General features: G+C 43.3%; 2 protein-coding genes across 2 annotated transcripts; both read right to left on the minus strand.

Moving 5' to 3' along the window:
• Window positions 1–4: 4 nt before the first annotated feature.
• On the minus strand, window positions 5–26,349 carry LOC144077658 (extracellular serine/threonine protein kinase FAM20C-like). Its single transcript, XM_077605555.1, has 11 exons — window positions 26,141–26,349; window positions 25,641–26,075; window positions 24,478–24,653; window positions 23,615–23,693; window positions 23,397–23,489; window positions 22,959–23,074; window positions 22,659–22,839; window positions 22,459–22,568; window positions 533–614; window positions 412–471; window positions 5–348 (listed from the first exon to the last, which is right to left on the minus strand). The coding sequence occupies exons 2-11, from the start codon at window positions 26,069–26,071 to the stop codon at window positions 102–104; spliced, it is 1,575 nt and encodes a 524-aa protein (XP_077461681.1). The 5' UTR covers window positions 26,072–26,075; window positions 26,141–26,349; the 3' UTR covers window positions 5–101.
• On the minus strand, window positions 979–21,688 carry dnhd1 (dynein heavy chain domain 1). The gene is made up of 46 exons (XM_077604698.1): window positions 21,450–21,688; window positions 20,611–20,986; window positions 20,391–20,552; window positions 20,029–20,247; window positions 19,809–19,970; window positions 19,534–19,737; window positions 19,360–19,470; window positions 19,130–19,286; window positions 18,787–19,041; window positions 18,574–18,714; window positions 18,385–18,493; window positions 17,850–18,067; window positions 17,524–17,767; window positions 17,067–17,224; window positions 16,859–16,984; window positions 16,485–16,761; window positions 16,290–16,414; window positions 16,016–16,214; window positions 15,840–15,931; window positions 15,589–15,724; window positions 15,290–15,415; window positions 15,113–15,210; window positions 12,055–15,034; window positions 11,887–11,971; window positions 11,647–11,806; window positions 11,286–11,568; window positions 9,823–11,215; window positions 9,671–9,758; window positions 9,485–9,596; window positions 9,223–9,409; window positions 8,968–9,070; window positions 8,774–8,902; window positions 8,503–8,694; window positions 7,630–8,049; window positions 6,472–6,889; window positions 6,304–6,411; window positions 5,893–6,069; window positions 5,627–5,805; window positions 4,084–5,031; window positions 3,726–3,894; window positions 3,442–3,522; window positions 3,030–3,249; window positions 2,854–2,945; window positions 2,637–2,783; window positions 1,794–2,572; window positions 979–1,420 (listed from the first exon to the last, which is right to left on the minus strand). Exons 2-46 carry the CDS (start codon window positions 20,901–20,903, stop codon window positions 1,031–1,033), a joined length of 13,452 nt encoding a protein of 4,483 aa, XP_077460824.1. The 5' UTR covers window positions 20,904–20,986; window positions 21,450–21,688; the 3' UTR covers window positions 979–1,030.
• Window positions 26,350–26,366: the final 17 nt, after the last annotated feature.

The raw sequence follows: 26,366 nt of genomic DNA on the forward strand, positions 1-26,366 counted from the left end.
AAACTGAATGCTGGATTATAAAATGGTAAATATTTTTTTCTATCAATAATTTGTTCCAGCATTTGATGATTAAAGCATGTCAGGTGGACACTGGATTGATTTTACAGGTCCGGCAAATGGCCAATGTCGTCGTACACGACTTCTTCCAGATTGTGCTCCTCCACGCAACGACTCACGGCCTCAAGCAGCATTTTTAAACGTCGATCAAGGGCGGCGAGGTGGGGTTCCGTCAATAACGGGGCCACGCTGTGGAGGGGGTCCCGGGAAAGCGAGGCCCGCATGACGTCGCTGAGGCGATAGCGCGGCCGGGAGAGGAGGCGTAGGCGGAGCCAGGTGGAACGACGGATTCTGGAAGATGATAATAGGTTCAAGAATTAGGGTTAAAAAATATGTATATTTACATGTTTGTACCTGCAACATTGCTCCAATGGCACCAGGATGGACGGCTCGTCTTTGGAGTGACGTCCGAATCTGAGAGGGACACGCCGTTACAACAAAATTCACTGGGATGTGATCAAGAGGCCGTACTCACGCTCGTCCGTTGTCAAGGTGAAGTAGGAAAGTGTTGTTGCCGAACTCCTCGAAGGTCTCGTAGTGGTGTCTGTCCATGTTGCCTAAAGGTTAAAAAATAAAAAGAATCCTTAACTCATTCATTGACATTTATCATTATCACTCAGGGCAATTGACATTCAATCCATTTGAACTGGGAGGCCTCACAGCGGATGGTCGCTGCCAGACCCCCCTTGGGTTGGTCTATCGCCTGTAAGACAATGAGTTAAGGAAAAAAAACAACAACACATGCAGTACATTGTGTTTGAATATATATTATATTTGGGGGCTGACAGCACAAATAGGGAGTATAGAAAAAGATGAAGATTTTCCTTTCTTACTTTTATACAACATTTAACAATTTTCTTACCAATTCGAAGGGAAAAAAAACTAATTTCCAGTGCAAAAATACTAGATTAAATTTTTTGGGCCGTGTCGCCCATCCCTAGAACTGACACCATAATTAAAACCCAAACTCCCATCACACCACGGACTGCTCGGATGGGGCAAAAAGCCGGCTCACGAGGCGAACCTTTCGTAAACTACACAAAGAAGGCTCCAAATCGCTAGCGAGCGGAACTGTGGTGATCAAACTCAAGTCGTTTATGTTCTCCTCCCCGGTGTTCAAGTCCTCCAGATAAATCGGACAGTGATAAACTTGATCGGGGATCCGAAAACGCGGTGACTGCGCGTCTTTTACGTGTGCCCTGATGCAAATGAGAGGCATGGCGGAGGGTTGAGGCGAAAGAGTGCTTTCTAAGGCTGCTCTCTCCGCATTCCATGAGGCTCCTTTTAGATTCAGGTCACACAAGTACACTGCCTCCTTGGGAAGTGGGGTGAATAATGGATCGTCACGAACCTGGAAGGATGAAAACAAAGGTTATTCTCTCAGCGGTGAAAATGTGGTGCCACTTTAGTTTCCTGCTTTTGGCAATAATAAACTGCAATCAGACCGGTCGTGTTTTTTTTTTGGATCACACGATTGGTTCCCATAAAAAGTCAATGTGAATTGGAAGAATTGTCCAAATATTAGGAAATTAAAATCGGTATATCACGAGAATGAAGTCATCCATTGTAATATTACAAGATTAAAATTGTAATAGTAGGAGATTCTTATTGCTGATTTCTATGTTACATAAAACCTGATATTTTGGGGTTTCAAGGCCTGACAATTTTGGCAACGTATCAACACAACACAATTCTTAACGTAATGATAGGAGAGTCTAGTCTAGTTGTAAAACGACGAGGTTAAAGTCCTGGGTATTGCTTATTTTTAAGTTGTTCGGCGTAGGCGGACTTCCACTTTTGGTGACGTAAAGGTCGATGTGAACAGAAAACGGTGTTTTGTCGATGGGCGTGGTGCGAGCGACAAAACGAGGCCTGTCTGAACGCAGCTGAAGGGTTACCCCAAGATGTAGAGAGATCTCTCCGAGGCAAGTGTGATGCGCCTGAGCCGCCTTTCTCATGAGAGCCACAAGAAGGCCTTTGGCATTAGCGAAAGCGGACAATCGGTAGGTGGCGCGAGTCGCCGAATCGTTGTCTCGCCACAGGTAAGCGCTGAGCAGTTCCGCTCGCCTCTGCATACGCCACAAAGCGTTAAGCGCGGGGAGGGATCGGAAGGTGTCCGCCAGGTATTGGAGCGGCTGTCGGAGAAGGCCGAGGAGCGAAGACACGGAGTCGTTCAGTTCTTGCCACTCGGTCAGGAGAAAGTCATAAAGGGGACTCTGGAAAACGGGGCCGGCGTTTCTGGATCGGCTCTCGTTTTGGTGCATGAGGTATTGCTGCAGCGAGAGGAGCCGTTCTCGAGCTTGGCCGAGTTCCGGCATCGTCGCCGACGCGCTGGCGGAACGTAGGGCTCGCCGAGGCGGAATCTGGGAAGCCCGGAGCATCTTGTTGAAATTGTGACTGTTCATTTGGACTATTTCGGCTTCCACGTCAGAGCCGAAGCCGAGCAGAAGAGGTTCGCTGACGTCTACGGAACGTATCAGTTGTTGAGCCAACAATCGAGGGAGTTTGGCGATGTCTAAAAACAAAAGTACATTCTTTCATTCCCCAATGCGGAACAATCGCGAGCGGCGTCGGCCTACCGCGGTGCTCAGTCCTGCTGATGACGTTGGCCAAGACATGTGGCCCGGTGGCCTCGGGTGGCTCTGCGCAGAAGCAGCTTTCTGCGGCGTTCTGCACGACTTCACAATCTGTCCAGTCTGTCATGTGACTCCCGTGGACGAGATTGACTTCAAATTGAACAAAAACATAAGAACAAGCTCAAACGATTCATGAACTTGGTCTTTTATCTCGCATTACCTGCTATGTATTGTAGCGCTTTCGTTTTATCATGGCACAGATGAGCGGAAGAAATGACCGCGTCCACCAAAGCAAGAAGGTCTGATTGGCTCCTTCAGAAAGTTGCAGAGGAAAAACAAAACAAAAACAATAAATACATTGTCATTTAATTATCGGACCACGTTTTCAGTTCTCACCAACTTGACATTCTGGACTGGCCCTCAGCTTTGTAAGCCTCTCTCTGTAACAAGACGGAGTGAAAGGTCGCACAGCGGAGAAGGAGCTCCGTGTTGTCGGCCAGGTTTTCCGGGTGACTCTTGGCGAGGAACGACAAATACTGCAGGGAGCAACTCAGCTCTTCCTTCATGTTCCAGGAGGAGTCACAAACCAGAGGCAGGGCATGCATTCGCACTATAGCTGGAATAAATGACATCATGGGGAGAATTATTATGAGAAAATTGGTGGGATTTTGAATAAGCCACATTCGACACCAGCGTCAAACTCATTTTTATCACGGGCACCTCGTAGTTACGGTTTCATTCGGAGGGCCGCTGTGGCTGCCAAAATTAATTGATGAATGAATCGACACCTATGTTCTATAGGACCCACCAGGAAAGAAGGACCGAGTCGTTTCTTCCGTTAGCAACCAAAGTCGGAAGTCTGAATGAGGAGTATTCAGGTGCGTTTTTGCTGTGGGACAGTTAAGAAATATAGTTACATTTGATAGGCTGTTCATGGTGTCCTAAAACTCTCATTACAATTTTTAAATGTATAGAGCAAACGACTATGACTATGAGTTTTGGGACTCTGAAATTTAGCAAAGCAACAACATTGACAGATTTGATCTAAATCACACCACTTCCTTTAACGAACGCCAAATAAGCCATCCTTACCTCCAAAAGGGGAAAAGAGCTGATTGAAACGTGCCACTAGTTTACCATCCCAATCCTCCAGTAGGTGACAGTTATTAAATACCAACCAGTGACCCTCTTTGACTGCTTTTTCCAAAGCAACCATGATGGAATCCATGTCGCTAAGTCCGCCAACGGAAATCACGTTCACCTGTACAGCAAATACAGATTTAGAGATATACGGATCATACAAATAATAAATAAATTATATATATATATTTAAAAAGCTTAAAAACTGTTTTAAAAAAAGCTGAGAATACTGACTCTTTTGCTCTTGTTATTTCTCACTGTTAGAAAACATTCCAATTGGTCCCGAAACACCATCATCCACTCCACTTACCGGCTTTGCCGCCTTGAACGCCAATAGTTTGATTACATGAAGAGGCTGAATGCTTATCCATTTCTCTTCGGAGGGACGAGGCCAAGTCAGGACGATCGGTCCCTCGTGTTCCTGGAGAAACGGGTAAAGAGCCCCAGGGTTCCCGCAATGAGGCACCGATGAGTGGCTGGCTTGGCGGAACTGGCAAGCCGCCATAGCCTCGGCGAGCCTCTGCGAGGAGTGCGGGCGCAGGGTCTTCGAGAGGAGAGCCCTCTGAATCAAGGACAGGTGGGAGTGAGATTCCGAGGGAACCGGCCCCGCCGTGACGGAAGTAGGCAAGCTCAGGTACTCTTGCCACTCCTTGCGTGAAGAGCTCAGAGATTGCTGTATCCCTCTAAAGGCTGAAATCAAATCCAAATCCAAACAGTGGTCAGAGTCCACCTGATTTGGAGCCAGAATGTCCTTCAATCCCATGAGGAAGGCAGTCCTCTCTGGCGGAGAGCAGAGTTGATTGGTCTGCATCACGGCAAGAGTCACCAATTGCCTCAAAACCTCGTAGTGGCCTCGAAAGAGTAAGGGTCTGTAGTAGAACATCAACTTTGACACCATCATGTTCCTTATCTCTGGTATTACTCCGCCCATGATGACCCCGGTGCCGTACGATACGAGTTTGCCGGCTTTGTCGGCGAACACCTCCTGCATGATTGCCATGAAGTGAGATAATGGGAAGTGATAGGTTTGGGAAAGTCGGGACAACTCTTGCAAAGCCTGGTAGAAGAAACGAGCCAACTTTGTCAGTTGCTCGGGGGCGGCCAGAAGGGGTCCGTTGTACTGCTGAGTCTCATCCACCAGCCTCAGCTGAGTCTGCGTGAAAGCCATGGAATCTTGGATTTCGGTCACTTTGGCCAGGAACTCGGGAGCTTGTATTTGCTCGATGTCGGACTGCAGAACTAAGTCCAGCACAGTGTCCTGAGAAAAGATTGACCGCAGTCGGTTGGAAACGTGCAAGGATTTCCTCAGCATTGATTTCAATTGATCGATTATGGAAGATAGTTTATTTTGTTTCTGGAATTTCATTCATAGACGTCAAAATAAATGTTGGTTAGCGTTTTATCTGTTTATCTTTTCTAATTTTTGAAAAAAATGACCGTATCGACTGCATTATCTCGCATTATGGAATTTGTCTTTGTCACCTTGCAGTTTCGTGCATGTCAAGTCTAATTTATGCGCATATAAGCCTTACCCTCGATTCATTCATTTTTTTGCGACAAATACGACGTATATGCAATAAAATACGGTATCTGTTTTCCTTTCAATTAAATGCCTCCCTGAACTAAACGTGGGGATTTTTATGCTTTGCCGCACCTGCAGCGTGTATGAAAATCAGCCTGTGAGTGTCCAATACATCATTTTAGAAAAATGGATTCAGCTATGAGGTGCCAAATGGCAGCAGCTGTTACAGAAGCCGAAAATGTAAGTCACGATGACCTTTAATCGAGTTGACAATGATTAAGAGTTGGAAGAAGAATATGTTTGCACGATAAATGCCTGCTGCCTGCCTCACCTCCTCCGCGACCAGCTTCCTGTGCATCACCAACTTGTCATTCTCCATCCGCAGGTGTTGAATCAGCAGCACTTTACATTCTGACTGCAGCAGCTGTGTCAGCAGAATCTCCTGGATCTGAGCCGAGCTTGGCGAGAGGTCAACCACATCCACCTGAGCTAGCACGGACGGATGGATGGCTGAGCAGGAAGAAAGCACGATTAGGCATTGCTTGTGGGGGGGCCATTTGAAAAGACACGTGGAGTCAAACTCCGACCGTTTCCTACCGTTATTGAGGAGTCGAGCGGGACAGTGAGTACTAAGCAAGAGGAAAAACTCAGGGTGGCTCTGGTGGGAAGTCTGTTTGGACCCCAGGTGGCAACTCGCAATGGGTCGAGCCAAAGTAGCAAGAAACTGTGGAGTGACTGGTGCTCGTTCTACATGTGTTATCAGGATTTTGAAGCCTGGAAGAACAGAACGTGGAGATAACTCTAAAAAAAATTACACTATCAAACACACTAAATGCATTTAGATTGATATTGTCATATTCTATTAAGCAACTGTGACAGAGATTGATGTAGCGTTTCAATAAAATTCCAATGATACACTCCATGAAGGCGTGAATACGGTCAATTTCCCATTTAGTGTGACTTGATGGGCTTAGCATTTTAAAGCTAGGAGAATTCAATTTACTGTACCTTTCTCAGTAGCCAGTTCCAACTGGCTCATTAGCTTTGGATCATCAGCACAAACCACTAAATCACACTCAAACTCTTTTCCCAGAGTGTTATCGTCCCCCATTTCGCCTGTCAAAAAGACATGCCTTGTTTTATCAGTAGCATTTCAAATGGACCAACGAAACCAACCTGTTATGATCCCATTGTTCAAGTTGATCTCCAAATGATGTTGGGTGTCAGCGAGTAGAGGCCAGTTTTTGACCCAACTCCTGGTGCAGCCCCACATCAGCAACTTCGCTACTAATCGGGCGGTCGCCGGCTCGCCGCTCGGCCAGTCTTTCACGTCCAACACTCGACCCAAAAGAGGCTGTAGCGCATCAGATACGGCCATTGGAAAACCTGAGGTCGGCCGAGGAGATTCTGGGAAGGCCAACAGAGAGCTTCTGTGGTCTTTCAGGTTAATGTCGATATGTCCCGTGTGACACAACAGCCTCCACTTGCTCAGCAATTCGTCGCGTACGGTGTCTGCAAATGGGCCTAAATATGTGATGATCCCAGCCAGGACCATGGAGTCTGCTAGCAAGCATTGTCTCTGTAACTGTGCCTCCTGAAAAAAAACGGAAAATCATTCCAATGCATTTGTTATCGAGACGACTTTGGTTTCATATCAAACAATGATGAATAGGACATTAAGGCCGAGAATGTGCACAACTTCACTGTGCGCTATTCCTCTAGCGCAAGGGTGTCAGACTCGGGTTGGTTCGCGGGCCGCATTAACGTCAACTCGGTTTCATGTGGGCCGGACCATTTTAGATATATTTAGATTTTTTTTATAAATGGATTAAAAGAACTGGATTAAAATCCCTGAATATTCAGTTTTTTTATAGATCTAAAACAATGTTTATTTTAGCTTTTTTATATTTTTAGATTTTACAAAGTGATTTTTGAACTAAATACACAGAAAAATAGATTAAAAATTATAATTATTGATTTAAAAGGGGGATAATCAGGAAATTTAATATACATCTATACTCTTCATTTTAATTTGATCCTAAAACAGAAAGTCGGCACTCATGATTTACTTTCTCGGGCCGCACAAAATGATGCGGCAGGCCAGATTTGGCCCCCGGGCCGCCACTTTGACACCTGTGCTCTAGCGAAAAGAAAAAAGCTAAACCAGAAGGAATTGCTTCAGAGCCACAAAAGAAATCGTTGAGTCTCTTTCACCTGAGACTGAAACAATTCACTCAAAAACAATTTTAGAACTAAGCATCATTGCACTTGCCGATATTTCCCAAGCCAGATCTACCGACAGAAAATATTTTACTTGCGTATATCCCGCGTTACCTGAGCGTCAGCCCTCCAATTTCTTGCGTGTTTCAACAACATATCCGCAGCATTAGCGGCCTTTCTCTCGTGGCTTTCGTCTTCTTGTAGCAGCACCACTTGCACTTCCAGAAATTCCTGCACGGGCTTCACCTCAGCATCGAGCTCTTCCAGGCGCCGGTGTATATCCCTGATGTACTTTTTGATGGCCTCAAGTTCCGCTTTCATCCTCTTGAGCATCAAGTCCAGCTGCGTCTTGATCACTAGATGATAGCACACAGTGCCGCATTTGTGGATAGACAGTAACCACCGGCACAGAGTCTCGCAGGCTTTGCTGACTTCGCGGATTAACTCGGGCGCCAGAATGGGGTTTTTAATGATCTCGGCAAGTCCCAGCAAATTTTTGTCTGGGAGGCTGTAGAAGTCAAAGTTTTCCAGGCACTGAGTGGATAAATAAAGAGTTAAGGGGATTAGAAGGTCACAATTTGCTACCGTATTGGGAGCTTCAAACTGTGTCTTGCTTTGCCTGCGATAGTATACCGTATTTTCTCACATATGCGTCGTATTTGTTGCAAAAAATAAAAATAAAATGACTGAATCGAGGGTGCGGCTTATATGCACACAAATTAGACTTGACATGCACAAAACAGCATAGTAACAAGAACGAAATGCCAAAACGCAAGACAATCCGGCCGATACGGTCATTTATTTCAAAATAGAAAATATGTAGGTGAAAATTTGTGAATCAGGGGGCGTCATCTACGATAAAAATGGTAAAATTCAATGATTTTAAGGCAATTTTAAGGGTGCGCCTTATATGCTTATGCGGCTAATATGTGAGAAAATATGGTAACCACCATGGTCAGTTTAAAGTGAAATGGATTAAATTGATACCTTATACAAGTTGCACTGTAAGAACAGTTGTTTTGCATTTTCCCAGCCAAACGGACGGTCAAAAAGCAAAAGTACAGCATCCATGACGAGCACCACGCCATCAGGTGGGTCTCTGTAGTGGCCTACCTCGGCCAGGTCTAGCGGATCCAGAATATGAATCACGTCGTGGGCTTCTTGGAAATAAGGTTTCAACTGAGAAGAGTGAAGATGATCAGGAGTTACAAATCGATCTAGGAATTGGGCCTTATAAACCTATAATTCAATCGGTCACCTCATCCTCCGATTCAGCCAGGCGGTCTCCTATTATTTGTATCTTTAGTTTCTGCCTAGCAAGTTTCTTTTCAGCTTTTTCAAGCAACCTCTTCTGTTCGTGTATGGCTCCGTTGAACGTATCCACACGCTGACAACAAAAAATCATCTCATCACTTTGAAACCAGTCGCGGGTGGCTTTACCGTTTAAATTACCGTCTTTTTCTCAGCAACTATTGTCTGCGTTGTAATCAATTCATTTTTGTCCTCCATTGCTAGGTTGTCCAGGGCATCCAAATGAGAAAGGCACGCGTTCAATCTATACAAATAAATGATTCATAACAAAGGCAAGCGTTCAATCTATACAAATAAATGATTCATAACAGATCACAATCCAAATCATGCCAAAAAGTGTTCTCAGCTCATTATTCGATCTAGTTGCCTCAAAACAAACAGTACAAAAAACAGTACCTGTTTGCTCGGCTCTCCAACTCATTGAGCATCAATTTGCAGATGTAACCAAAATGGGAAATGAAAACCATGAATGTGTGAGGGCTGAAAGGCTGAGTCGTTAGAAAGACAGACGCATAGTGAATGGCGGTCCGGTGGACTCCTGCCATTGCCGCTGCCAGACCGACCGGTGAGTCTTGAATTTTCACTGAATTAAGCAGGAAAAGCTATTACTATTTTCGGTCAAGCTATTTAAAGCCATATTTAGAGGGATTTCACTTACAGTTTTGATATGTATTTTTCAGGTGGTAAGCAGCAACTTCTACCAAAGACCGATCGAACCAAGGCTGGTACGTCTCCACACAGCAGAGGCCCAGAGCCTTGGTTATTTGTGCCTAGGTGGCAGAAAAAATATGTCAATAAAACCACGCAGAGTCATTGCATGAGTTCACGACAAGTGCAGGCGGACCTTGCATTCGTCATTTCCGATTTTGGTAGAAGCAACGGTAGGCATCAGGACGAAGACGTGCACGTCTCTGAGATTTTGGCACAAGTACCTTTTTAAAAAAAGGAAAGATCCATTGTCAGTGTTACTTTATCTAAGAATAGAAGTAGTCTTACTTGTCAAAAATCCAGCTGTCCAAAAGGAATCTTCTTGTTTTATCAAAAGCAGACGCCCGGGAAACCAGCTTAGTCACTTCCTGGTCCGTGTAGAGCCCCGGGTAGGACATGAGGGCGGCCAATAGATCTTCTCTGACAGAGGAGCTGATATTCTCATGGACTAGTATGATGGTATTGACTTTATAAACTCGTGTTTGATTGCCAGCTTTTTTTAAAATGGTATGCAGTTGACTTTCGTTACCCGCGTGCACTTCTATCAGGTGGAAGCCTGACAGATAGGCGGCCATACGTACGTTGGTTTTACGTCCTGTGCCGGGAGCTGAGGACATGAGGAGTCCGTGGCCCCCCGGGATCAGAAGAGTCCGGAAAATGCGCAGCAGTTGAGCCATTCTTTGTCTATGAACGGTGTATTTGAAACCCAAGTGGCTATCGACATCTTGTTGTTCATTGTCTTTGGCATCATTGTGCGTGAGTAGGTGTTGTACGAGTACGTTGATATCCTGTGGCTGATAAGAACTGTTTTTGAATCTGGGAAAGTCATTCCCAGCAATCTCAGGGCCAAACGTGAGCTTTGTTACAACTTCCTGCAGATGCTGAAGAAATTTTTCTTGTTGTTTTAAGAAATTTGCTTCCGTCGACGAAGACGGTCTGGATTTATGCGCAGAACTTTTACTTTCACGGGTCCTAGTTAAGCTTAAATTTTCAATGATGTTGTCGATGTTGGATTCGCTTGTCAACTTCAGACTAAAGTGTGCTTTTGCAGTGGCGGTAATGAGCGACTGCAGTTTAGCGGTTTCGGCGAATGAGCTCATCCGATCGCCGAAGGCGCGCAGGCACTCGTGTATCCAGAGATGCACAATTTTGAGCTCTATGACTAAATGTTTTGGAGGGATAAGGGAGCTTTTGGATTTGGACTTGGGCTCTGCCATCCATTTTTTGGGAAGGATCGGATGCCAAAGGCACATGCCCTGAAACACCTTCTTCAGGTCATGATGAGAGAAGAGAAAACAAGGGATTTGTCTGGTGGGCTGGAAATTGTGGCAAACGTGTTCGTACAAATCCCGAGTTGCGTTGGTGATGTTGCGTACCGTGTCCGTCACTTCCGGGATAAATGGAATATCCCTTAGCCAGAGTTTAAGCTGGGGCGAATACATGGAAAATATCAACTCTGCGGTTAAGTTCGGAAGTGCGAAGACAGAGAATAGTCGCAATAGCCTGGGAGATACGATGCTGACGCGTGGATTGTCCAGTTCGAAAACGCAACACGTCGCCAGGTAGGTGATGGTTCCGGACCTGAGCACTTTGAAGTGATCCGAATCGATTCCAAGAATCCTTCCTTTTGAAATACTTTGCCGCAGAGTCTCCAAGATTTTGGAACTCTTTCCAGTTACATCTATCAAACCCAAATTAGAACAGACAGGTTAAAATAAGCAAAAACTGTTTGGCAATGTTGTGTTTCTTACCGCATGGTGTTTCATGCAAGTCATCCACAAAGAGCAATAAACCTTGCGGTTTCTTCATGACATCCTTGTTTTTTGGAGAGCTCAAATTGCAGCTAATTCCACACAGTAAATGGCGCAGGTCTGCCGGTCCCCGGATAGAACTGGCTGGTACTTTAATGTGAGGCTTGTCGAAACACAGCAGGGCGTTACATACGGTGGATTTTCCCGATCCTGGCTCTCCTGCAAGCAATACTGGCTGGATTGCTCCCAACATGACTTTGAGTAGGCAGGTATATTTCCAATACTGTGTAAATACAGGTTTGTTTTCAGGAAAATATTCCGTTTGAGAACTATTTGCTATGAAATGAAAAATGAAAAACACCTTGGGAGTGATGGATTTCGTCAACAACGTGCTTTCCGAATAGATCTTGTTGTCAATATCAAAGAAGAACTCAAAAACAGTCCCTTCTTGTGGAACAACAATTTGAGCTCGACTATCAGTCAGTACTTGGCGGGCAACCATGTCGAACTGTGGCCAAAGTCTGTTGAAACAAGAGGGGAAACATTGCATTTTTGTGTTTTTTAAATGTGAAGAAATACAGAATATGAAATCCGTATCTACCGAGGATGGAGATGACCGCCAAATCCCCAAATATAAGCCAACAGAAAAAGATCTTTTCTTATATTGGAATCGCTGCCAAGGATTTCTGTTGGGAAAATCATCAACAATAGTCGAACATATTTCCAACAAACAATTATGCATATATAAAGATTGTGAGTATAATTATACCTTTTGTATCAGTTTGTCCCGTGGCTTCTTTGTTTTTTAGTTGTCTGGCAAAATGCTGCAAGAGGGCTCGCAGGATCCGAACAAATGACGTGATTTCGGTCAGACCGTACATTGCCGATTGACCTTTGTTAGCGATGCCATTTTTCTCCAGCAAACCAAGAGTGCGAGAGAAAAGATCTTCTGACAGTTGAGTCCACATTTCCAGCATTTCTTGCTGGTCAATGAACTCGAGCTGGAGAGAATCCATTTCGCTCTTCCACACAGCGTTCCAAACATCAACGCCATCAAAATAAATAAGACTGCAACGGGTCACGACGGAGGGGCTTGCCTCGCTTAAGTCGGTCGTCTCCACTAGTAACTTGAAACGTGATTTGGACGAGACGAGTGTCTCGCCAGACGGCATGCACAAAAATGGCTTCTCCAGATCGCTCAATGTGCTCAAGTGATCCAGCCAAGTCGGTCTTCCCAAGGGTTCTCCATCCATTACCAGCCACTTCACCGCTTTAGTCTTGTGCCGAGAATTCTCAGTTTCACGCCTTGCTAAATTTGCTCGTTCTGAATCTCTCAAGGCTTTGCTCACGGCTCCATCTTTCCAACCAATTTTGTCACAGAACCCACCAAATAACTCCTCGTGAGTCATGGCATTGGGGAATAGAACCACGGTGTTGACGGAGCTCCAGTTAGAAGCGAAAATCTGTGTGTTATCCACTTGAAATGTCTCCTCGGTTGTGTTTGCGAGTCGGCTGAGACCGCCTGCCAGAGCATTGTAACAGGTTGTTTTTCCACTCCCGGGGGGTCCAAGGAGTATAACCACATGTGAGAAAACCAAGGTCTCGTAAAGCTTCAGAGCCTGGCAAATAGTCTCCGTGTTAGAGTGCAACAGGAGCTGATCTAATTCTTCTGACACGGCTTCCTTAAGTGTGCTATTATCTTCATCTTGGGTATATTGTTGAATAAAGGGAAGCTGGCCCGCTATAGGGAACATTTCTTTGAAAATTGAGTTGAAGAGTGAAATGTCCTTTGAGACATAAATAAATGGGAATAAGACTGCATGAATTGCTTTGACGACAGCTATTTCCTCCAATAATTCCGGGAAGATTGCCTGTTCTTGACGCTCGTTCAAATCTTCCACATTTTCGTTTTCTGGAGGCTTGAGAATAGCTCGAATGACGAAAGACTGTCTGGCCTTCCCGGAGAATCTTTCATCCCGAGTCATTTGCTTTAAGAGTTTTTTGGAAGTGGAGAGGATGTTTTGCAAGATGACAAGGTGACAATCATCCTTTTGTGTGACGAAGACAGGAAGACCGAGAGAGTCCTTGCTCAGGCTCATGAGGGATACCAGACGGTGACTTAAAGAGTTTGCCTTTTTAAAACCAAAGAACGTGAGCATTATCTCTACAATGATCTTTTCATCGGGACGGATTAACGCCACAGGTCTGGTTGAAAATCGCAGACTTTGCGAAATCTTGGAGGCACGCCTATTTGAGGAAATGAGAACGCAACCATAGTTGAGGTGAGGAGTCATTTTAATCCCTGAAAATAGCAGGAATTTTCCTGGCTCAAATGTGCTTCCGCAACCTGAGGGAGTGGGTCCCTGATCTGCTCGCTTCCTTGACAACCCAGAGAAAAACTGATAAATTTCCTCAAGCTGTTGCGCCAGTGATGCCTGCACTCTCTGAGAAAGCAAGTCCACAGAGTCCAGTACAAACCAAGAACCTGTCAACAGTGCACCAAGTAGCATCTTTTGAAAAATATCGGCCGTCATGGTTGAGCTGCAGTTTAGCATCACGACGTGTCTCCCCAATGCTTTCCCTAAATGGACCACCGTATTTGTCTTTCCCGAAGAGCACGGTCCATTCAAAATTCCGGCTCTATAGCTCGTCAGGGCAAGGACGATTCCCATTTTCACTCGATCTGTGCAGGGAGTATCCACCATTCCCCAATCTTCCGGACCAAAATACTCATAACCATATGGGAGTCTATGGCCTAAAATGTCCACGTAACATTCTGGCCTGTCAGTTTCTTCTAGACTTTGACTTTCTGGGGTCATGCAATACTTGAGAGAACTCAGCCACTCAAAAGATGACATTGGTTGACATTGCACCTGCGAGAGTTGCGTTATTTGCTGTGCATGTTTAATTCTAAGCAGAGCTAACGTACGCAAACATGTCGCTGTGTATCTTGAGAGTTGTTCTTCGCGTTTAGACCTTGAAACGGCAACCCCTAAGGACTGGCAAAGCATTTTCAGTTGATCATTGATCAGTGCCTCAAGACTACTAATTTTAACTGTGCTTGATTCTTGGAAAGATTCCTGCAGCACGCTGTAAAACATCGTCTCCTCTGCGACAAGAAGACATTGAAGAGGATACTTGGATATCATATTCAACACATCTCCGCAGGCGGGGTTACGCACAAACTCTTGATTTGATGGTTCGAGTTGTTTTCGTTCATCAGCACACCGACTCGTTAGATGTTTGATTGTTGAATTGAGTTGTTCCTGAAACAAACTCAGCCAGATCAAAGGATTGGGATTCTGTTCCACTGGAGAAAGAAACGTAAGCTGCTCCTTGAGGTTGCCAAAGATCCCGAGTACTCTCTTCTGTGTTTCAGATGTTTCCTGTAGATGAACCGCACCAGGCATTTCTTCCACTTGCAGCCACTTTACACCTTTAAAGAACCTCCGTACAAAGGGTAACAAGGAGCTTGGTGTTGGTTGCAAAGACAGTAGTTCCACTACTTCCCTATTACTTAAGAAGTAGAGTCTTGGAAACGATTTGCCAAAGGAATGGAGACGATTTGCCATCTGGTTGAAAATACTGTTCATTGTCGATATATCGTTAAGGAGAATTTGGAAAAGGTTTGCGCCGTTAACACTGCCGTCCCCATCGTTGGGACGAGCAAGATTCAACACGTTGGAGTGAGTTGAGTTACAATGCATCATGGTCTTGAAACGTTCATCGATTGTACGAAAGTGAGCCAGCTATGAAAAAAAAAGAAAAGATTGGGGTTCAGATAGAAACAGTGATTAAGTTTGATCTCATGATCATGTTGCTCGTACCAAGTCCCATCTTTGAACACCCAAGGTGTCTTCTTGAAATAAGTTGGTCAGGAAGATCCAATTTTGCTGATAAATTTCAAAGAAATGTAGCAAACTCCCTGTATGAACAGAACGGCAGACATTTGTTTTTATGTTTCTTATGTGTCTTATTATTCATTAATATTATTAAATATTTACCAAGCTCTTGTAGCAAGTGTATCCACTCTTCGACTTGCATCCTAAAGTCGACACTGTGTCGTGATCTATGCATGTAAATCATAGTCTTCAGATCTTTTTCTATGTCAGAAAAGATGAATTCTAAGCCTGACGATGAGAAATAAAAAGATAAACAAGTAAGCCTGTGTATGTAGTATTTTGGAAGAAATTGTCAGCACTTTGAGAACTCATTGTTTGTGCTTTTCTTCATTCAGTTAGTGGTTACAACATTGGTCAATTGCCAAGATTTATATTCCAGATCATTAATTTTATAGTCTCACCGGTGATAATTTTCGCATCCCATGAAGCATCAGGAAAGGTGTAGACATCCAATTGGAAAATTCGGTTCTTCCATGCTTGTTGAATTATTTGAAAATGCCGTTCCATGGAATTTTCTTTTTGTGCATCTTCACATACCTGAAATAAAAGGTGGTATTGACCTTCTTTGTTTGAATATTTGGTTTCTATTTACATGGCAAGTTTTTTGTCTACACTTGAAGTTCATCTGAAAAAAACTGCATTTTCCCCTTACCTTGTTAATGAGTTCCTGGTGAAGGTCAAAGGGATGAAAAATAATTTGGGCTAGAGTTGCATTCTTATCAGAGGAATACCATAACCCAATGCCTATCACATGGAGAAGATATAGATAGCACTTGTACATGGAATTTTCATGATGGTGCATTTGAACAACAAAGTTTGGATACTAACCTCTGAAAAAAGCACTTCGGTGTTTGGGTTTGATTATGCGGGTCTGAAACCTGGATAAGAGTTGAACCCGAAAGTTTACATCATTGATGGATTCTGAAATCTCCTGCAATACTGCATCGTGAGCGGGTATGATGCTGGAAAGGTTTGCTACTTTCTGCTGCCAGAGTTTGATTTGCTCTTGAGCTTCTGACAGAGGAAGCTGCCAGATGGAAAATATTTTCACTCAGGGTGAACTACTGATTCCTACCAAATGAGGATTGGTTCAAAAATGTACCTCAATGAACAGGGATGAGTTCCATTCATTGAAACATCGTCTGTATTGAGCTATAAGATCCCAAAGTTCCTTACGGGCAGTCAGCTTTGGAAGATCATCCAGATTGGTTAAATCCACTGGATTTTCTAATGAAAAGTGAGATTTTTTGCACAATATTGGATACTTAGGAAATCAAATAGATGTGAATTATCTGACCTGGTAAAATTTGACCAATCTTAGAAAGCTGTTCCAGATTGGATGAAGCGGTTTCCACGCGAAGATGCATATATTTCAGTTTGGAAGCTAACTGTTCAGCATTTTGCTTTGGATCTAGGAATGGCCCAGATATAGCATTCTCCAGTAGGCTTCTTAAATCACAGGACATCCATGGGAGCATTGTGTACAGTGCGATAGCCGCTGTGGGAAGACGGGAATGCAAGGAGCTGGCTGCTTCCCTCAAGTGGGAATAAAAGCAATCCCACATGTCCAGCATCTAAATGTATGACAACATACATACAATTAACCACACACAGCGTTTAGACAATAATTAAATGAAAAGATGATAAGCAGTAGTGGTCTCTTAAATGGACCTGTTTTCTCAAACACAGCTCCTGGATGGTCATTTCTCTAAAATAAATGCAAATACTGTCCTGGAGGGTGTGAATGTAATCCAAACGCTCTTGCATTCTTGACAATATATTCACAGAATTCCATACCTGTAAAAAAAATGATCACCAAACACTCTATATTTCATTTTTCCACAAGAGTAACTGGTTTGGTAAAATATTGTTCCCATACCACATCAACATATTTTGGCAAGTCGTGCATGTCTTTGGGTTCGGTCATGAGAGTCGTAAGTGATTCGTCCAAATCATGCAAGAAGCTCTCTGATAGTATTTTCATTTGCTTCACTAACTCATCCTGTACTTCATTTTCTATCAAATTCAACTGCTGCTCTGGAAAACAGACAAAAAAATGACAGACAGCAATTAGGAATCGTTTTTCCCGTAAACGCTGACGTCTGCATGGTTCAAACCAATGACTGTCGAAGGCAAAGATCCCGGTAGACGGCGTATGGCTCAAAGGAAAACAGGAGTAGAGACTTGTTGTCTTTATCGAGAGACGGGTCGGATTACGAAATTCAAAGTGGGTGAGAGGAGAAAGTAAGCCCCTAAGAATTATTCTTTTTTTACCATACATAGTAGTTAAAAATCGCCATATCACGCTGCAAGAGAGAAAATGTCGATTTGCATACCTAGATACTCCTTCAGGTTGGTGCAGTGTATGATGAACAGCTGGTTGGAGGTCGACATGGACGAGGGGGCGGCTCGGATTCGCTCAATCCACTGGCGCAGCTTCTTAATCAATTCCTCATACAGTAAAGCAGGTTCACCTTGCAAGTTTTCTAAACAAGCTGGACTCCATTGGCTTATGTAAACTTGGATGTCCAGCACCCATGCGTATTCCACCAAAAACTGCTGGATCTCAGATTCAGTTGCCTGTCCAAACAAAAAAGATTGGAAAAAAATGCATTCCTTTTTTTTTTTCATACCGGCGTTTGCAGCGCAGCAGAAGGCTCACCTGCATCAGCTCCGTCTGCTCTTTGTTAATACCTATTGTAACATCATTAATCGTAATATACCACAAAAGCTGTTCTTTGGAAAGAGGATAGGATGAGATAGGTATTGTGTGGCCCTGCGTAGTCATCATCAACTTCCAACTAGGGCGCTGTTCTCTGATCCAACGACAACAGCTATAATTTGCGAGACGAGGAATTCCATCGTTGTCCTTAAAATCACCTGCCAAAACAGTAAATCGACGAAGAAATGTGCTGCTGAAATATTTGTGTCACGAGTTATGACCCACTAATTAAATGATAGCCTTTTGCCAAAAGGCATTGAAAACTAAATTATCAAGACTCACATAAACCATACTGTTGGAATTGTACAACAAAATTTAAGTTATGCAACGGTTTGCCTCTGCATAGTGGAAACTGGTGATGAAAATGAAGCTATTACAAAATTCAAATGTTGTGTCTGTTCATTGGTCATTGTTGAAAACTCCTTAAATTCAGTAAAATACCCCATGAGGTGATAGTGCAACCTTGAAAAGATACCTCGAGAGTCTACAACAAGAGTAAGTGGTCCACAGCTGAGGTTGGATATTTCACCCTGACAATCGAGGGTGCTACTGACCTCCAGGAAATAGCCACAAATTTCACACATCTACCAGATAGACGTCACAAAGATGATTATGAACTTGTAGTTGATAAAGCTTGCAATTGCTAGAAACCGAAGGAACCCACCTGGCTTATGGAGTCACCAGCAGTCAGAATCGCCTGAGTGAATGTTTCTTGGAAGAGACGAAACGGTGGGTCCAGACACAAATGACCAGCACCAAAACTCAGATCCGTTTGGAAGAGACACTGTCCAAGAGAACTTTCTCTCTAACAAACAAAAAAAGGTTAAGGACAGGTATTCCATTTAGAACTATAATTCCATAGAAAAAAAAACTACACCTTGAGAAAGTCGTAAAGGAAGAAGGTGACACTTTTCTGGACCACGGTGACAAGATTCTGCATGATGATGTAATTGACAAGAGTGGCAAAGTTGCCAAGCTTCTGCAGAGTGATTTTGGCGCGCGCCACGTCACCCTGAAGCTCATCAAGGTGGGCCTGGTGCAGGTGCATGGGCTTGCAACAGTGATGTGGCAATTCGGCGTAGGAGAGGTGCTCCTGAAGCTCCTTATGGACCGTGTAACCCTCCTCTTTGGCCTAGACGAAAGATTTACAAAGGCGCCGTAGCTTTTTACCCCCCCCCCCCTCCCCTTTGAAAGATATTGTTTGAATAAATTGAATCTACCTTATTAAGGATCCGGGTGCGAAATCGAGAGAACTGCCTCAGACTGTTCAAGGTGGTTTGCATACTGGTTGCCAGTGTATTCTGAAATTCCAGCAATGTGTATGTTTTTGACACATCCAGTGGTAGCAAGCGTGTTCCTTTCAGTTCTTTTATCCCTCTGTGGAAAGTTAAACCGTCAGTAGAATTAATATTGATTTTCAGAGCCAATGAAACAAAGACAAAAAACTGACTTGGATAATAGAAGAAGGCCATTTCTGTACTGGGGGATGTTCGCGAGTAGGTGTTCCTGAACCTGGTCAAACCTTCGTTGGTAAACAATCTCGCGCGTATTTCTATACCACCTAGGAGAAAATATGAAGATTTCTTAGTTCAAATCTCAGGCTTTAGCAAACCCACAAACTTACAAAATGGTGGCATTTCTCAGAATGAATTTGCCAAAAAAGGGAATGTCCCGCAAAGCTCTCCATAGCACCGACTCCCTGAACCAATTTCCCAAAGATACCAGGTCTCCGTAACCTTTCTGAGTGACATGCAGCACTGTAGCGGAGGTGAAGACATAGTGCTCAGAACCAGCCTCGCTGGCCGGGACCACTCGCAGGTCGTAGGGTCTCAAGTGTAAAAGACAAACAAGACTTAGTTGACGCTGCATATTTGTGTCCTACCAGTTTGTGCGGAATACCTGTATTCTTGTTCATGTTGTTCCTTCAAGTAAAAAACCTGTAGTTCTCCCACATCGTTATTCTTTAGGAAAAACTGAACTATCTCCATGCCAGTGATAGGAACCTTTTCAACTTGGTTCGGCCGGATGACTTTCCTTGTGGTTATTGACTCGTCTGTTAAACTGAAACAATTGTTCGTAGTCTCATTGTGTGAATAACAACTAAGTTAGTGTAAAGTACCTCTTTACTGCCAGCTCATCAGTCACGGAGGCCCCAACGTCAGCGGATAACGCAAATGCCTTCCGTCGAGGTTTTTCTGTCCATTCTCTCCGTCCAATCTCTGCTGTAGTTTTCTGGAGAGATGCCAGACGGGGGGTTCCAGGGGTTAAATTGGGAACGATGGCAGGAAAGTTGTACAAGTCCCTTCTTAAGATTCTTGATGCCCCTTTCTCCAACAAACTGGAAAAATGACAATTATGACAGAGAAGTAAATAATGTTTCCCAGCTTTTAGTGAGCAAAAGCAATTACTGATGATCTTTCAGTCGTTGTAGTAGAAATTACTGGTAGAAAGGATTGAAAGGCACATTATTTACATTCATACCTGTGTGGCGCTTCATCAACAATCATATCAGTGATGTCAGCGCATGTCGCATTTGGATCTAGTGATAGCTCTTGAAGAGTCGAGTCGGGAGTCTCAGGGATGATGACAGGAAGACTGAATAGCTCCCTAATAAAGACTCTCGCTTCATGTTTAGCTATCGAACTGAATAGAACAGATGTGTAAATTTATATGAATGACTTTTCTACATGTGCATTAGTACCTCTTTGCTGATACATTTTTATGCCCTTTGCATGGATGTTTTTCCGTCCATTTTGACTCTGTGAGGACTCTTACTGGTTCGGCTTGAGTGCCAAGAGTGACAGAGGAACTGGTAACAGCAACAACTGAGGACGGATTAAATAGACTTCTGCGCAGCGAGGATGATGAGTGAGAGAAAGGCTTGGGCCACAGCGGTGGCAAAGTAGCTTGACCGCTGCTGACCGCAATGGGCTGTTCTTTCTTCGGCTTAGCCTTTGATTTTCCGCAGCTTGTTGATTGCCTTAGGGATTGCATGGTGGGGCCCTTTCCTGTAAATGGACAGCGGACATGCTGCGCCAGCAGAGCTCAAACACGAATTTTACACATGTTCCTGGATCCTGAAGGAAACAGAGATTAATGTAAAGTGCAAATCCCATCTGCATCAATGTAAATATATTTTTGGGAACAATTGTTAGCAATAATTCAGAGGCAAACTATCAAATCTACTTGAAAATAAATTAGTCACAATTTATTGTATTATATTGCATACTTTAGCAGTTATACTAAACTGCCTAATTAACATTGCTGTAGTTTTAATTGTTGCACAACGCATTTATTACCAATTTTAATTTAGTCAGATTCAAACAGTTAGATTGAAGCGGTGATTTGTGAATACTGCGCTCTGAGTGAAACAAAACAATGCAATTCATTTCAAAATACAATAAAACTTTACTATCAACTACCAAAAATGTCAATAATCAAAACTAGCCAAGATTAGTTTGCTAGCTCGTGAAAGCTAGCGAACATCTGTGGCGTCATTACCTGAGAACACTAGCGAGTAATGTAACAAGCGCAACTTACATTCTGGTGAACTCTTTCATGTAACAGCTGTTCTTTCATGCCAGTAGCTGTCACACAGGACGTCGAATGCAACAAATTCGTGGGTCGTGCACTTTTCCCCGTCATGAAAGTAGTCCGAAGAGCAAGGAGTTTAAGACGCGTTCTTTTCCTAACCTGCATAAGAGTTGCTAGGACAACATGCGAAACTCAGAGTTCCGGACCATTTCACCTGACCTTGAACGTCACCGTATCGTCAAGGCGTTATGCGTTTTGTTCATATACTACTTGTTTACCACGATGAAAAACAGGGAAATAATACTCCATAAAAATCATCTGTAAAGCAAAACTGCAAGTAAGTCATTCTTAAGATGTAACTATATCCTACTAAAAATATGATTTACTCTTTAAAAGGATATCATAGAGACAATTCCATTAATGATGACAAAATATTTTAACAATGCTGTTTTGTGGTAAATAGATAGTCATATATTTTAAAGATAATCATCAAAAAGGTCAACAACACAGATAAAACAGACATCAGAAAAGGTGTACCATTTGAATTTACTACCCTCTGACAATTTATCGACGCCTATTCGTATGCCCCAACCTTACCTTTTTTAGGTTGTTGTTGTTCTTGTGGACACAATTTTTAAGTTCTACTCCTCTGTCATTCTTGCATCGATTCTCATGAGACATGGTAGCTGTGTAGCATGGGCCAGTAACTATCAAATATTCTCACCGCCCCCTCCCTTTGTTATATGCAGGCTGATAATTTAATTTTGAAATTAGAGTTAGGGGTTTGCGGTTTAAATGACCGCCCTCTATAAGTTAAAATTTTTGTAATAGAGAGCATGTGCTTACACAATCTTCAACCTGCAGTGTGCTGAAGTTTTTTGTTTTTGTTTTTTAAAGATGAAAACAAAAAGCAGAATAAATCAAATCTTTGCCACTCAAAATCTAACCCAACCTTTTTGCAAAAGTACCAATTATTACCATGTGAATTATTCATTAATCATAAATATGAACCTACTCATTAGGAAGTCCAGTATGACCAGGTCAATGAAGTCCACCAGCCTTGTGCCTTTGTCATAGGGTGCAGTCTTTTTGATGGTTGTGCAGTAGCCCGGTTCCGTCTCCCACCTGGAGAAACAAAAAAAAAAACACTTGACTCGCACTGACCTGACAAGCCTTTGATCGCAAGCACCTCCCTGAATACCAACTACTGCTCACTGTGCCAGCTTGCTGCGGCTGTAGGAACGTCTCCACGGTGAGCGCCAGCTCCTCCGGTTAGCCAGGGAGAGGTCGGGCAGCATGAGGGCCAAGGAAGCCTCCAGGTTCCTGGGCCGGCCACACACGGCGTGTTCTGTGTTACAGTAGTAGGAACACCGACCGTAGAAGCACACATTCCCCACTGGAGGGAGCCACAAGAACATAGAGGGCAGAGATGAAATAGAAATAAAGGTTGGAAGGGCATGCAAAAAAAATCCAGAATCACGTTTATGTAGTGGTAAAGTAAAAAGTGAGGACTACCGGGGGAGTTAAAAAATGTCCGGGCCAGCTTTTGATCTGTTGTGATGTCTTTGATGTCTTTGATGACATCTACAAGCCTCCCAACCACTGGGGGTACCCTTCTGTATCCCAGAATCCTGCATGAAAAAACGACAGAATGAGCACACCACAAAAGCGAAGGCATATGTGATGAAATTACGTTGAGGTATTCGGTAACATTTAAACTCGGCTGTGCAACTGTATGCTTGTCATTTTCTGGTGCAAGATACGCAGATACCAATCAGCGGGTTGAATATTTTCCTCCCACTTCCGATCAAATTCAGTAAGGGACCGATTGTTCAATATCCTTCCAACTATGGTATCAATCTACCGTACGAAAGAATAACCCGCTTCTGGAGAATGGCACATCTGAGAGAAAAAGCATCAAGTGCGCGCTGGTGTGTATCCCAATTTGCATACCTGTCAAGATGGAATGCTCCAATTTCTGCATTGTGTCGCTCAAAATCTGAGAAATAGTAGAGATTGTAGTCAGTTTCATCATCTCTCTCCCGCCTGCAAGAAAGAAAAATAAACAAAATGCTGTTCATTTAATACTGCACTTCCCAGATTGTACGCAGTGGTGACTTTAAAAAATCATGATTTCTTCATCGGTAGTATCGAAAGCATTGTGATCTCACTTCATTGGCTTGAACATGGCCTGCCCATAGTTTGGGAATGACATCACCAGCTTAAGTTGTGTTCCGCCACTCTTTTGAACTAAAAAAACAAAGATCAAGGTGCTCTTATTGTTTGTTTATGCTTACAGTGCAAGGAGCAATGCTATATAACATATCTAACTCAAAATTGTCCTTGCTAAACCAAATGATTGTTTTTTTCCAAACCCTGCTTAAAATGTCATTATAACTGTGCTAAAAATTGATACTACTCAACTAAAAAAAGGGGGGACATTTCCTATTGTAAAATATTTTAATAATTAGTTTTTCCATTCAGAAAAAAAGACCAAATACATTTTAAGAAATATTCTATTGTTTATATTAGCCCAAGAATAACTGTAGACAACAGGAAATATTCCGCTTTTATTTTTAGTTTTAAAAATGCTTTGACAAAAAAAAAGTACAAAATCTAAAATTGGCGGAGATTATTTTTTTCTTTTTTTTAAAGGAAAAAAACTGTAAATATACTCTATACACCTATCATCATTTGATATGTATCATATGCCATGAAGTCAAATTCACATAATTGTCGCTGGCCACACAAAATGATGTGGTTGGCCAGATCTGTCAGTTTGACCCCAGATGTAAACTTAATGAGTCCCTATTCCTCTCAAAGCCTTCGTGCTTCAATCAGTGGAATCTGTTAGCGATTCTACACAAGCCTTCCTTCCAATCTGTCCTGTCACCCTTTGACTTCCCCATCGGTTGGTGCCACTGGCACTGCGTTTTATCAAAGCTTTGAGGAACTAACTCTCTTCAAACAGACATTACCCTCACTTGAGTCCTCGCCTTTAGCATTCGCCACATTAAGCTCCCTCGTGTCGTACCTGCGCTAACGATGCGGTGAGAAGCGAGCTGTTGCATTACGAGCTCCATGTTGGGGTCCGGCTGGGCGTAGAGTTGCCAGCGAGAGATGGCGAGGTGAAAGCGCAGCCAGGGAGGGTGGCTGTCGCCGCTGCTGTTCCAGTGGATGCTGTCGTAGCCTTCCTGGTTCTCGCTCACCCTACGGATGCAAAAGTAGTCGCAATATTAGGAGAATGAAGAGAACAATCAGAATATTACGGGATTAAAGTTGGTTTCAACTTTTGGCGACATAGTTTGAAGAAATATTAGAGGGGAAAAAGATACCAGAGTTTGACTGATCAGTTGGAGACTTTAACTTTGACGTTACAAGACCGAGGCTAAACCAGGAATGTAAAAATATGTTCTAAAGCAAGGGTGTCAGACTCGGGTTGGTTCGTGGGCCGCATTAACGTCAACCCGATTTGATGTGGGCCGGACCACTTCAGATATATTTAGATTTTTTTTTTATAAATGGATTGAAAGAACTGGATCCAAAGCCCTAACTATTCCATTTTTTATAGATCTAAAACAATGTTTATTTGAGCTCTTTTTCTTAGTAAAGGAAAATCTCTTTTAATCATTATGTTCCATATTATAGTGGAAAACAGAAAATATATTTATATATTTTTAGATTTTACGAAATGATTTTTGAACTAAAAACAAATCAGGAAATATAAAATAGATCTATCATCTTCATTTTAATTTGATCCTAAAACAAAGTCGGCACTCATGATTTACTTTCTCGGGCCACACAAAATGATGTAGCGGGCCAGATTTGGCCCCCGGGCCGCCACCTTGACACCTGTGGTCTAAAGACTGGTATTTACAGTTGATATTCTAGTGATTGAAATCTTTTTTTTTCTTCATCTCAAGCAGCACAGTGGTGAATCTAAAAAAAAAAACCTACGAAGAATCAGGATTCAATTCCTTCGAAAGTAGATAAAATCTGATCGTCCTCAGAAGTCAACACAAATCCTGCATAAACTGACCGAATGGAAATGCTACACCAATGAGCTCCAGGCTTCTGTAATAAAATGGAATGGTTGTCCATTTTAAACCAATTTACCTGCTGCAAATTTAAATTACAGTAAAAAAAATGTCTGGCCTTGCAAAACTTGCCAAGTGAATCAAGCTCCAGGCTACTGACCACATCTGGGAGCTCCTCTCAGACTTCAACTTTGGTTTGACCTTCAGCAACCGATCCTCTTGGTGAACGGACGACATGGGCGCAGAGTAAAGGGGATGGTCAAAGAGCGCCTGGAGCTTCGCCAAACTGGACGCAAGAGGCTCTGTCACCGGTGCCATCCTTCCACCATGAGACGTTTCCGTCGGTACTCCGACATGACCCTGGAAACCGGAAGACTGTCTTTGTGAAATGTCGGTGGACGACAAGGTCGAACCGGTGTAATTTCTGTTCGCCAGATGTTTTGGAGAGGACGTCCCGGTGGCCGATGGCGGGTCACATGGTTCCTCATACAGGGAAAGAAAGACAAAAGCCAGGAGAAGGTGCAGGAAAATAGAGCCGATTGCCAAGGACAGACAATTTATCCTGGACCGGCGGCGCAGTCGCCACAACATCCTCCTGAGGAAAAATGGCGGCGAAGAATGAGAAAATATTCCAATTTGATGAAGAAAAAGGCAACTTACTCTTTCAGAAGAACTCTCACAATGCTGCGGTCGAATGGAAATCCACTTTCAGCTGCAAGTTGCTCTTTACCCAGTTGTTTGCACTGTGCCAGAATGGACGCATTGCCAGGTTAAAGTGATCGTTGTACCATTCGATGGTTTGAACTGTCGGAATTGGCAGAGTTGACTTTGAACTGTTGCTCAAATTTACCACAAGTTGGAAGCCTATTAATAACATTTTAATCAC

Source organism: Stigmatopora argus, chromosome 7 (assembly GCF_051989625.1).
Source record: "Stigmatopora argus isolate UIUO_Sarg chromosome 7, RoL_Sarg_1.0, whole genome shotgun sequence".
Taxonomy (NCBI): Eukaryota; Metazoa; Chordata; class Actinopteri; order Syngnathiformes; family Syngnathidae; genus Stigmatopora; species Stigmatopora argus.